The 12,076-nt window shown below is 47.5% G+C and overlaps 2 protein-coding genes across 2 annotated transcripts in view; one reads left to right on the forward strand and one right to left on the reverse strand.

Annotated features, from left to right (window-relative positions):
- Window positions 1-12,076, reverse strand: part of LOC310917755 (endothelin receptor type B-like) — a 372,101-nt gene that overhangs the window by 273,612 nt on the left and 86,413 nt on the right. The window lies entirely within an intron of this gene.
- On the forward strand, window positions 21-10,315 carry NSDHL (NAD(P) dependent 3-beta-hydroxysteroid dehydrogenase NSDHL; the record flags this gene model as incomplete). Its single annotated transcript, XM_083876206.1, has 7 exons — window positions 21-93; window positions 4,126-4,310; window positions 4,551-4,697; window positions 5,946-6,074; window positions 7,308-7,450; window positions 7,930-8,032; window positions 9,086-10,315. 7 exons carry the CDS (start codon window positions 21-23, stop codon window positions 9,419-9,421), a joined length of 1,116 nt encoding a protein of 371 aa, XP_083732332.1. The 3' UTR covers window positions 9,422-10,315.

Consider the following 12,076-nt stretch of genomic DNA (forward strand, 5'->3'; position numbering starts at 1 on the left):
CGTTTCTATTGGCTGGCGTGATGGCGTGGGGGCTAAAGGTGAATGAGCGCGTGGGAAAAAAATCTCCTCCTTCCTTCAGCGCGATTGGCCGGAGTGGAGAGGGGTTGGACCAATCAGCGAGCGGGAACTGGCTGGCGCGATGCTCGCCTCAGGGAAAGAGGCGGGAAGGGGCGGAGTGGGCGTGGTTTGGAGGAAAATAACGGCGCTGATTGGTTAAAATCAGACAAAGGGGCGTGGTCGGGGGCGTGGCCAGGGTTCCTTGAGGGCTAAGGCGGCGGCGGCGGCGAGAGGGAACCGGGAGGGTCCGGGAAAGGTACTGGGAACGGCGGGGAACGGGCTGGGAACGGCGGGACAGGGCGTACGGTCTGTGGGAAAGGTCCTTGGGGAATGTGGAAAGGTCCTGGGGGCTGTGGGGCAGGAGCTGGGAGCAGGGCAGGCGGTCTGGGGGCTGTGGGGAGGGCCCTGGGGGCGGTGGGTGAGGCCCTGAGGGCCCTGGGGAGGAGAATGGGGGGCTCTGGGATGAGCTGAGGGGAAACTGGAGGTGCAGCAGCTCATAAAGTGCATTTTTGAGAGGGATGAGAAGGAACAGGTGGAGGGGGATCACCCTGTGCCCCAGCTTTAAACCAGCTCCAGGTGGGCAGTCACCAATCTCGCCTCTTTCTGCCTTTTTCCTTAAAATTTCAAAGAGATTTCAGAAAAATCAGCATCAAAGAGCCAGGCCAGCCCCTGCAGTTGCTGATTTCCTTTGGAAGAAGAGGGAGAATTAACTCCCTTGCTTCATCCTTCAGCATAATGGCTTCAAACTCTGATTTCTGTAACAGGAAATGTGTTATTTTTGTTGGGAATAAAAGAATATTCTGCCTTTTTTTCAAGGATTCTGGTGGACAGCCATGGCCACACATCTCAGATCGGTGAGTTTGGGGCCTCAAATGGTGTTTTTGGGGAATTTTTGGTCTTGCAGAAATAAATTCATAAATATTCTGCACATCACTAGGGAAGGCATGAGGCTGATCCTGCATTAGTGATAATTCTGGGGAGAAAACTGTGATTTTTTTTTTTTCCAAGGTATAATTTGGATGGGTTGAATTCATACCTTAAAAATCAATATAGACATGCAGCTTGGCTTGCCATAAATACCGTAGGTGAAATATCAAATTATAGAGAGTTTTTTAAATAAAATTATTTTGCCCCTGGCAAATAATAAATTAAAAAATACTAAATAATTAAATAGTAAATAATTAAATACTAAATAATAAAATATTAAGTAATTAAATAATAAATACTAAATAATTAAATACAAAATAATAAAGTATTAAGTAATTAAATAATAAATATTAAATAATGAAATACTAGATAATAAAATAATAAATAATAACATAATAAATGTTAAAATAATAAAAATAAAATAATAAAATAATAAAAAATAAAATAATAAACAATAAAAATAAAATAATAAAATAATAAATAATAAAATAATAAATAATACATAATTAAATGATAAAAAATTAAATTATTATGCTCCTGGATCCCTGGAAGTGTCCAAGGCCAGGCTGGATTGGGCTTGGAATAACTTGGGATAGTGGAAAGTGTCCCTGCCCATGGCTGGGGTGGAATAAAATGAGCTGTAAAATCCAAAAGCTGGGATTTTGGGATTCCTGTGAAGGCTCTGCAGTGGTTCAGAGGCAGAGGGCAGCATTCTGCTGCAGGAAAACTTCCCTTCCAGCACATCTCAGAGCAGTTTGGGTGTTCTCTGGTTCCCTGAGAGAGCACAGGGATCAGGGAATTACAGGATGGTGGGAGGTGGAGGGATCTAAGGGGAAAGAGAAAAGGGAAATGTCAGTGGAAGGAGTGGCTGCCTTGGAGGAGAAGCTGCAGCAGTTTTTGTCCCCTCAGCTTCTCCAAACCACATCCCAAAATCCACATCCCACTCGTAGTCTGACACTTCCAGGGATGGGGACCCCAAACTCCCCTGGGCAGCCTTTTCCAGGCTTTGGCCACTCTTTCAGTGGAGAAATTTCCCCAAATCTCCACCCTGAGCCTCCCCTGGCCCAGCCTGAGGCTGTTCCAATGCTTTACAACCCTTTCCATGGAGGAATTTTCCCAAAAATCCACCCTGAGCCTCCCCTGGCCCAGCCTGAGGCCGTTCCCTCTCCTCCTGTCCCTGTTCCCTGAGATAAAATCCCAAATTCCCCCCTCTGAGTGTCCCCTCCTGTCAGGGAACTTGTGCAGAGCCACAAATTCCCCCCTGATCCCCCTTTTCTACAGGCTGAGCCCCTTCCCCAGCTGCTCCTCACAGGATTTATCCTCCAAACCCTGATCAGACTCTCCCATCCCAAATTAACTGCTTCAAGCTTTGATGTAACTCCTCAAATTTCTCCTGTGGATCACCCAACACTTGGCAGGAGAAACCTTTGCTTAAAGATGTGGCTTTTGAGGAGTTGTGAACAATCCTTGTCTTTGTGTTGCTCCAGGGGGTTCAGGCTCCCTCAGAGATCCCAAAAGAGGTGGGGGTTGTGTTACAACCAGGAGTAAAACCCTTTCCAAGCAGCACAGAGAATTCTTTGTGTAAAAAAAAAAAAACTCCCTCAGACTCAGGGCCTGGATGTTCTGTGCTGGCACTGAGGTCTTTGGTCTCAGTCCAGTCAGACTGAAATCTGTTAATTAGTAACTCCAATCAGTGCTTTACAAAGCTTAAAGAAAAAGGAAGGAAGAACTAATGGCTCAACAGGACAGCCCCTGCCTTTACCTGGTTGTTTTCTTGGCTCTGAATGTCACAGGTTTTGATAATGGTGATGGTTTTAATGTCCTGAATTAGCTGTGCCAGGAGGCTGAAGCAAATCACAGAATTATCACAGACTGGTGTGGGATGGGAGGGACCCTAAAGCTGGTCCAGTTCCACCCCCTGCCATGGCAGGGTCACCCCCCCTGTCTCAGGGACACCCCCCACTGTCCCAGGGTCACCCCCCCCTGTCCCAGGGTCACCCCCCCTGTCCCAGGGTCACCCCCCCTGTCCAGGGACACCCCCACTGTCCCAGGGTCACCTCCCCCTGTCCCAGGGTCACCTCCCACTGTCCCAGGGTCACCTCCCCCTTTCCCAGGGTCACCTCCCACTGTCCCAGGTGCTCCCAGCCCCAATGTCCATCCCAGGGCTCCAGGGGCAGCCACAGCTGCTCTGGGAATTCCATTCCAGTCCCTCCCCACCCTCCCAGCCAGGAATTCCTGCCCAATCTCCCATCAAATCCTACTCTCCATGATTTTGGAGCCATTCCCTGTGTCCTGTCCTTCCATGCTCTTCTAAATCTCTCTCCCTCTTTCTTGCAGGCTCCCTCCAAATTCTCTTTGCTTTGCTCTCCAAGCAGAGTTCACAGAGGCCAATCTTTTTCTTCCCTCCTTCCTGAGCCTCTTGGATGTGAACACGAGGCAGAGTCCTCCCAAAATCCCACCAGAGTGTCTGCACTCATAGACACACTCACAGAGCACAGAGCTCTGATATCCCAATTCCGAGCTCTGATATCCCAGTTCAGGGCTCTGATATCCCAGTTCAGGGCTCTGATATCCCAATTCAGGGCTCTGATATCCCAGTTCAGGGCTCTGATATCCCAGTTCAGAGCTCTGATATCCCAGTTCAGGGCTCTGATATCCCAGTTCAGGGCTCTGATATCCCAGTTCAGGGCTCTGATATCCCAATTCAGGGCTCTGATATCCCAGTTCAGGGCTCTGATATCCCAGTTCAGGGCTCTGATATCCCAATTCTGAGCTCTGATATCCCAGTTCAGGGCTCTGATATCCCAGTTCAGGGCTCTGATATCCCAATTCTGAGCTCTGATATCCCAATTCCGATCTCTAATGTCCCAATTCAGGCTCCTGCAGTGCAGCAGCTGGGCAGAATTCCAGCCCATGGAGCTGCAGGGGAGCTCAGGGGGCTGTTCTAGGTATTCCTGTGTGTAGAATTCCAGCCCAGAGAGCTGCAGGGGAGTGTTCTGGCTGTTCCTGTGTGCAGAATTCCAGCCCAGAGAGCTGCCAGGAGCTCAGAGGGCTGTCCTGGCTGTTCCTGTGTGCAGAATTCCAGCCCATGGAGCTGCAGGGGAGCCCACAGGGCTGTCCTGGCTGTTCCTGTGTGTTCAGGAAGGCTCTCCCTGTCCCTGCAGGCTGCCAGGAGCTGCACTGTCATCGGGGGCTCAGGATTCCTGGGGCAGCACATGGTGGAGCAGCTGCTGGCCAGGGGATACAGAGTCAACGTCTTTGACATCCAGCAGAGCTTTGAGAACCAGCAGGTCACCTTTTTCCTGGGGGATCTGTGTGACAAGGAGGTGAGCAAAGGGCAAATTCAGGCCTTGGACATCTCCAGCTCTGGGGAAAACTCCCAGGATTTATTTCTGTGGGGAGAAAAAAGGATCTGATGTGTGCTGAATATCCTGAATGACAATCCCATTCCAGCTTCCCACCTTTATGAAGGGAACATGACTTAAAATCCAGCTATTTCCATTAAAAAAAAAAAAAAAGTATTTTATATCCCTGCTGTTATTTTTTTTTTTCCCTGATCTCCCCAGGCTCTGCTGCCAGCCCTGCAGGGAGTGTCTGTGGTGTTCCACTGTGCCTCTCCAGCCCCTTCCAGTGACAACAGGCAGCTCTTCTACAAAGTGAATTTTCTGGGCACCAAGGCAGTGATTGAAGCCTGCAGAGAAGCTGGAGTGCAGGTAAAGGTGGGAAAGTTCTGGAAACCAGGATGGATTTTGGGATATTAGGATCAGTCTTGTTTGGGAGGAGGGAAAAAGGCTCTGAATTCCCACTTTTCCCATGAAAATTAGAGGAAGAGAGACTCTGTTAGTGTGAACTCAATCCCTGTTTGCCACAGAAAACCACAGTGGGGATGGAAAAACATCCATTAAAATCTGTCCTGCTCTGAATTCCCACTTTTTTCTATGAAAATTAAGGGAAGAGAGACTCTGTTAGTGTGAACTCAATCCCTGTTTGCCACAAAAAAACCACAGTGGGATGGAAAAACATCCATTAAAATCTGTCCTGGGAAAACAACACCTCACAAGTGAAATCCTCAGGGGACAGACCCAGAAATGGTTTTTCCAGCAGTGGGAATATTCATGGCATCAATTTATTCCATCAATTCCTCACCATGGAAAGAGGAGTTTGGATTTTTGTGCCCCAGAAATGGTTTTTCCAGCAGTGGGAATATTCATGGCATTTATTCCCTCTGTGAATTCCTCACCATGGAAAGAGGAGTTTGGATTTTTGTGCCATAATTTCAGTTTCATTTGGTTCAGGAAGTCAATTCCCCAGAAAAGGAAGAGCTTGAGGAAGCCAACCTGGAATCAGAGATTGAATTTTCTCCTTAAATTGCTTTGATATCCCATAAATTTCCATTTCAAGTCATTTATTTTAAATTTATTTATTATATTCATTTCATTTAACTCGCCAAACAAAAACATCCAAATTTATTATTATTATTATTATTATTATTATTATTATTTGTTTAATCCACTGTGATCTGTTATTGCCCAGATGAGCAAATCTTTCTTTAAAACACTGAGTGTGGATTAAATATTCCAAACCTGGATTTTCCTGGAGATTTTTCTCCTGGATTGACTGTCCTGGGTGTTTGTTGGGATGTTTTAATCTCCTTTAAATGATGGGACAGAATTAATTAAAAAAAGGGGAATTCTCTTACCTGCAGTTTCTATTCATCTTGTGTTAGATTCAGGTTATTTTCTATAGAAAAGTTGGTTAAATATTATTATTATTATCATTATTATCTTTACTCAGCCTTTGTAAATAAAACCTAAATATGCTAAAATCTAAGTTTACAGAATTCCAACAATTTTATTTTATTAACTCCATCCAGCAGTTTTATTTTATTATTTACTTATTATTTATTTTATTATTTTAATAACCCTTTTATTTTAGCCTTTAAACAACTGTTTTTCTTGCAGAAATTGGTGTTGACCAGCAGCGCCAGTGTCGTTTTTGAGGGCACAGACATAAAAAATGGCTCAGAAGATCTTCCCTATGCCCAAAAACCCATTGATTACTACACAGAGACCAAGATCCTGCAGGAAAAGGTATTTCCCACTGGTTAAATTGGTTTTTTTTTTTTTTTTTTGGATAAAAGGAGAAGAAAATTTAAAATTGCCCCAGAGGGTGAATAAAATCCAGAGGTGTCACTGCCATGGAATAATCCCAGTTTTTACCTGCCACAGCTTTGGTTTAACACCAGTCAGGGCAGAATTTTGTCTTTTCTGCTTCTTTCCCTGAATTTAGAGCTGGGAATGTGAAAAAGGCACTGAGGGAAGAGGAGAAAAGGTGGGAATTTGGCCTAAACTAAGGGGAAAAAAGTCATTACTGAAAATATTAATGTTAAAATAGATCTCCAGACTGAGATTTCACTGCTTTGGGGAGTTTAACACCACCAATATCTGCCCTTCTCATGTTTTTGCTGCTGCAGCATTTTAAAGATGAGATAACAATATTTTCACTCAGTTTTTTTAGATCCTTCTTCCACAGCTTGAATTTCAGCTTTGGGAGAAATCTGTGCTTTTTTTGTGCCACAGGAATTGAGAGTCCCTTCCTCCACAAGAGCTTAATTAATTTTAATTGTGAAAACATCTGTTCCTTCAATTACTTTTGCAGTAGCTGATAAAAGGAGAAGCTGAGGAGCAGCAATCAGGGTTATGGATTTGTTTTGGGGAAAAACTGAAAAGATTTTCTGTTCCTCCTCCATGGAAATTCCAGCAAACCTCCTCTGCTTTTTGGGGTGTTAAATGAGAGAAGCAAAGTTTTTCCTTTTCTTTTATCCATTCATTAAGTGCTCAACCATAAAAATTGGGATTTTTTCTGATTTTCCGATCAGGGAGAACTGGGAAAAGAGATGGGAACAAAGGAAGGATCCCTTGGAAAGACAGGAGGGGATAATAATTCTTCCACTGGTTCCTTCCCAAGGAAATGGAGAGGCTCCAACTTCTTCAAATTGCTGAATTTTCCTTCCTGATTCCCTTCTCCTCTTTCCCTGCAGGAACAAAGGAAGGATCCCTTGGAAAGACAGGAGGGGATAATATTTTTTCCATTGTTTTTTTCCCAAGGAAATGGGGAGGCTCCAACCCCTTCAAATTGCTGAATTTTCCTCCCTGATTCCCTTCTCCTCTTTCCCTGCAGGAACAAAGGAAGAATTCCTTGGAAAGACAGGAGGGGGATAATAATTTTTCCACTGTTTTTTTTTCCCAAAGAGAAAGGGAGGCTCCAACCCCTTCAAATTGCTGAATTTTCCTTCCTGATTCCCTTCTCCTCTTTCCCTGCAGGAGGTGCTGAGTGCCAACGACCCAGAGAAGAATTTTTTCACCACTGCAATCCGTCCCCACGGGATTTTTGGCCCCAGGGACCCTCAGCTGGTTCCCATCCTCATCCAGGCAGCTCGGAGTGGCAAAATGAAATTTATAATTGGGTGAGCAAACATTTCAGAGCTGCTGCTGGAGCTACAAACCCCTTTTGGAAAGGAAAAAAAAAGGGAAATCAGTTGTTTTGTTCATTTTATTTCTCATTTTTCATTTTTTTTTTTTCCTCAAAAAAAATTAAAATGGCACTCCCTGCCATGGTGAGTGTCCACAATGCCAGAGGAATATCCATGAGGAAATTTGGCATGGCTTGAGCTGTTTAAAAAGCTGTGCCATTAATATGAGCCCAGCTCAAATTACTTGCTGTTAATTTACACCACCCGTGGTATTTGAATTAAATAATTCAATTAAAATCCTTATTAAATATGAAAATACTAAAATTAGAGCCTGAAATTGCAGCACCAGAGAGTGGGAGGAAGGGGAAGCCTGGGCTGAATTTATCCTTCTTTTTGCCACAAGCAGATTTTTTCAGCCCAGCTTGTCTTGGGGTTAAATTCCCTTTTTTTTTTTTCCCTGTGTGTGTGTGCAGGGATGGAAAGAACTTGGTGGATTTTACCTACGTGGAGAACGTGGTGCACGGGCACATCCTGGCTGCAGAAAAACTGCACAAGGGATCTCCCCTCTGTGGGAAGGTGAGGAAAGGGGAAAAGGGAAAAGGAAAAAGGGGAAAGGGAAAGGAAAAAGGGGAAAGGGAAAAAGGGGAAAAGGAAAAAGGGGAAAAGGAAAAAGGGGAAAAGGGAAAGGAAGGAAAAAAGCGAAGGGGAAGGAAAAAGGAGAGGAGAGGAGAGGAGAGGAGAGGAGAGGAGAGGAGAGGAGAGGAGAGGAGAGGAGAGGAGAGGAGAGGAGAGGAGAGGAGAGGAGAGGAGAGGAGAGGAGAGGAGAGGAGAGGAGAGGAGAGGAGAGGAGAGGAGAGGAGAGGAGAGGAGAGGAGAGGAGAGGAGAGGAGAGGAGAGGAGAGGAGAGGAGAGGAGAGGAGAGGAGAGGAGAGGAGAGGAGAGGAGAGGAGAGGAGAGGAGAGGAGAGGAGAGGAGAGGAGAGGAGAGGAGAGGAGAGGAGAGGAGAGGAGAGGAGAGGAGAGGAGAGGAGAGGAGAGGAGAGGAGAGGAGAGGAGAGGAGAGGAGAGGAGAGGAGAGGAGAGGAGAGGAGAGGAGAGGAGAGGAGAGGAGAGGAGTCCCAGCCTCTGCTGTGGGATCCATGCTGATTCCTGAGTGCCCTGGACATCCATCCTGCAGGAGGGAGCAGCTCCAGCCTTTCCATCTGTGCTGGGCATTGTGTGCAGCCACCTGGGCTGAGCTGGATGGAAATCCTGGAATTTCCTGTTCTAAAAACTCCTTGTGAAGGGCAGTGCAGGGAGCACTGGGAGCATGGAAAACACACATGGGACATAATTCAGAACAGGAGGAGCTTTTTGTGGTCCCCCTGTGCTCTGGGCACACTGGGGTGTTTTAACCTGTCTGCTCTGGGCTGTGGCAGCCAGATTGGTTGATATTTATGAGGAATCCTGGTCTCTGGACTGCTGGAAGTAGCTGGAAAGCAGGAATTTCCCTCTGTGCACACAGAGATGGGCAGAGTGTCAGGACAATGTGCTCAGACCCGGGTCAGGGGGGAGAGGAGCCATCACAGAGCCAAACCTGGAAAACCCACCCTGATTTTAACCCCTGGCTTCTCCCCTGCCTCTCCCCCAGGCCTTCCACATCACCAACGACGAGCCAATTCCCTTCTGGACCTTCATGTCCCGCATCCTGACCGGCCTGGACTACGACCCTCCCAAGTACCACATCCCCTACTGGCTGGCCTATTACCTGGCCCTGCTGCTGTCCCTGCTGCTGGCCCTGCTCAGGCCCCTGGTGACCATCAAAGCCACTTTCACTCCCATGAGGGTGGCCCTGGCTGGGACTTTTCACTATTACAGCTGTGAGAGGGCAAAGAAAGCCATGGGCTACAGCCCCGTGGTCAGTCTGGACGAGGCCATTGCCAGGACTGTGCAGAGTTATCCCACCCTGCGCAGGGCCAGGGCCTGACTGCAGCCTCCCCTCCTCATCTCCACCTCAATTCCATCATCACTGACAGCTTGGTGTGGAGCAGATGTCACCAGGAAACAGGAATTTCCCTAAAAATTTCTGCTGCTCTTCTTCCTCTCCATTTCCCCGTGCTGACATCTCGTTCCTTGGATGTGATTTCTTGTTTGGAAAAAACAGCTGCTGAGCTCTCTGGGCTGTGGGTAAACACCTTGCTGTGCCCTCTTCAATCCCAGGCAGGCACACCAGCATTCCTGCTCCCCTCTCTCCACCCTTGTGCCATGTTTTGTTGCTCTGGTGACAGCAGCCAGCCCTTCCCAGAGCTGCAGGTTGGCTCACAAACACTTCCCGTGCCTGGCTCCCCTCTGGGCTTTGGCTGTGCTCTCCACAGCAGAGCTCTGGGCCAAAAAGGAGTTTTCTGCCACCACTGCAGCTCTTTTGATTTTCCCTCCATGCTCAGGGGATGATTTGGTTTATTCCCTGAGGCAGCAGAAGGGACTCCACATAAGGAGTGTGTGTTTCCTTTGTCCATGCAGGATCTATTTCTGTTCCAAAATAAATCACACAGAGGTGACTTTCCAGCTCTGCAGATCCCACTCTGAGCACAAACAGGATGTTAATTATTCTCTTTTTGGGGACAGAGATCTTTGGGACCTGCCTGGCAGCAGCCCCAGCCCTGTTTTACCACAACTCCCTTCCCACAAGATCTGGGAAGTTCCTACAACAGCAGCAAACTCCTCCTCCCTGCCCTGTCAGTGCTGCTCACGGGGATTTTTGGTGCTCTGACCACTTAGTCCATGAAAAAACCTCTTTTCCACAAGGAAATGGACACAAAGCAATGGTCCTCAAGCTATTTCCTGTGACTTGTATATTAAATGTTCTTTGCTCTCTAATCTTTCTAAGCACTTCAGTTCTGGTTTGGTTTTAAGTGAGAGGTTTAGGTTAGAGCTGGAATTCTGCCCTGTACAAATCCCTGGGAGTTCTGGTGTTTTAAATTTCAGAAGGATGGGAAGTGCCTCAGTGACAGAATTAGGGAACCTCAGGATGGTCAGTGACAGAATTAGGGAATCTCAGGATGGTCAGTGACAGAATTAGGGAATCTCAGGATGGTCAGTGACAGAATTAGGGAATCTCAGGATGGTTTGGGTTGGGAGGGAACCTTAAAGCCCATCCCATGACACTTCCCCTGTCCCAGGCTGCTCCAAAGCCCCATCCCAAACCATTCAGGGATTTTTATGATTTTTATGTCTCCCAGTCTGTATTTTGTGTGTGTCAGCCAGCAGAGGCTGTGAAGCAAAACTGCCACTATCAAACCTTCATTCCAATCATCGAGGATCAAATGCAGGTGTCAGTAACACTCAGCAGGAGCTTCCCCACGACTTCAAAGAGTTCCCTGGAGCACTCTCATCAAACTCCTTATCTCCCTTTCTCTGCTTTCCTGGCTCTCTCTTGCTGCAGCTCCTGATTTTGCTGACCTGAGACAGGTTTTGGCAGTGGGAGAGATAAAGAGAGAGATCTTCTGTTGCTTATCCAGGAGGGAGAGAGGATTAAAAGTGTTTCTGTAGGAGGAGTTAAGGTAACCAAAACCCTCATTCCACTCTTACAGAGATTGCAAAGGGAACTGGCTCAGGAGGATTGTCCAAGGAATTCCTTTCAGTTTTATCCTTGGAATGTGGGGGAAGCCCTTGGTCCAGACACACCTCCAGAGAGGGAAAAGGGATAACAGCAGGTCAGAAATGGCCCTGCATGTCCAGAGGGCACTCCAGGGGTGGCTGGACAGGGCTGGGAGCAGTCTGGGATAGTGGAAGGTGTCCCTGCCCATGGGGTGGAACAAGAGGAGCTTTAAGGTCCCTTCCAAGCCAAACCACTCCATGATTCAGTGAGGTTTGGGAGCATTTTTGTGACATTTGCACCCTGCAAGCTCTGGGGGATCCAGGACACGCTGCAGGGCTCGAGCTCAGCCTTTTGGGGAGCTGTAGAAGGAATGTTTTCTACCCCAGAACATCCTGTAGCCCCAATGTGCTGATGCCAGGGAGCACCAGGACCTTCCCACAGCCAGGGTAGGACAGGCCTCTGCTCCTGAATTTGGGAGGATTCTCTCCTGAGTCTGGGAGGATTCTCTCCTGAGTTTTCTCTCCTGAGTTTTGGAGGATTCTCTCCTGAATTTGGGAGGATTCTCTGCTGGGTCTGGGAGGATTCTCTGCTGGGTCTGGGAGGATTCTCTCCTGAGTTTGGGAGGATTCTCTCCTGAGTTTGGGAGGATTCTCTCCTGACTCTGGGAGGATTCTCTCCCGAGTTTCGCTGCCTCTTGTGCAATCCCTGGTTGGTGCCAGGCCCAGGGGGGAGAGTGTGGTGCAACCCGGGCTCTGTCAGGGCAGGGGCAAGAGCAGCTTGTTTTCCTCAGAGCCTGCAGGGACCTCACTGAGGAGAAATCAGCATCTCCCTGTTGGGAAAGATGGGACAGGAAGGGTTTGTAAGAAATACAAATCTGTGAGTGAAATAGAAATGAAATCCAGCTCTGAGATGTGATCATGGCAGGCAGGAAGACGGGGATGAGCTGGAGATGGGTGGAAGGACAGAAAACAAAAGCACCCAAGGGTGCAGCCCCTCTCCACCCTGCCAAGGCATCAGGGAAAAGGTGGATGAGAAAAGTCTCTT

Source organism: Zosterops lateralis (genome assembly GCF_965231275.1).
Source record: "Zosterops lateralis genome assembly, chromosome: 21".
NCBI classification, from domain to species: Eukaryota; Metazoa; Chordata; class Aves; order Passeriformes; family Zosteropidae; genus Zosterops; species Zosterops lateralis.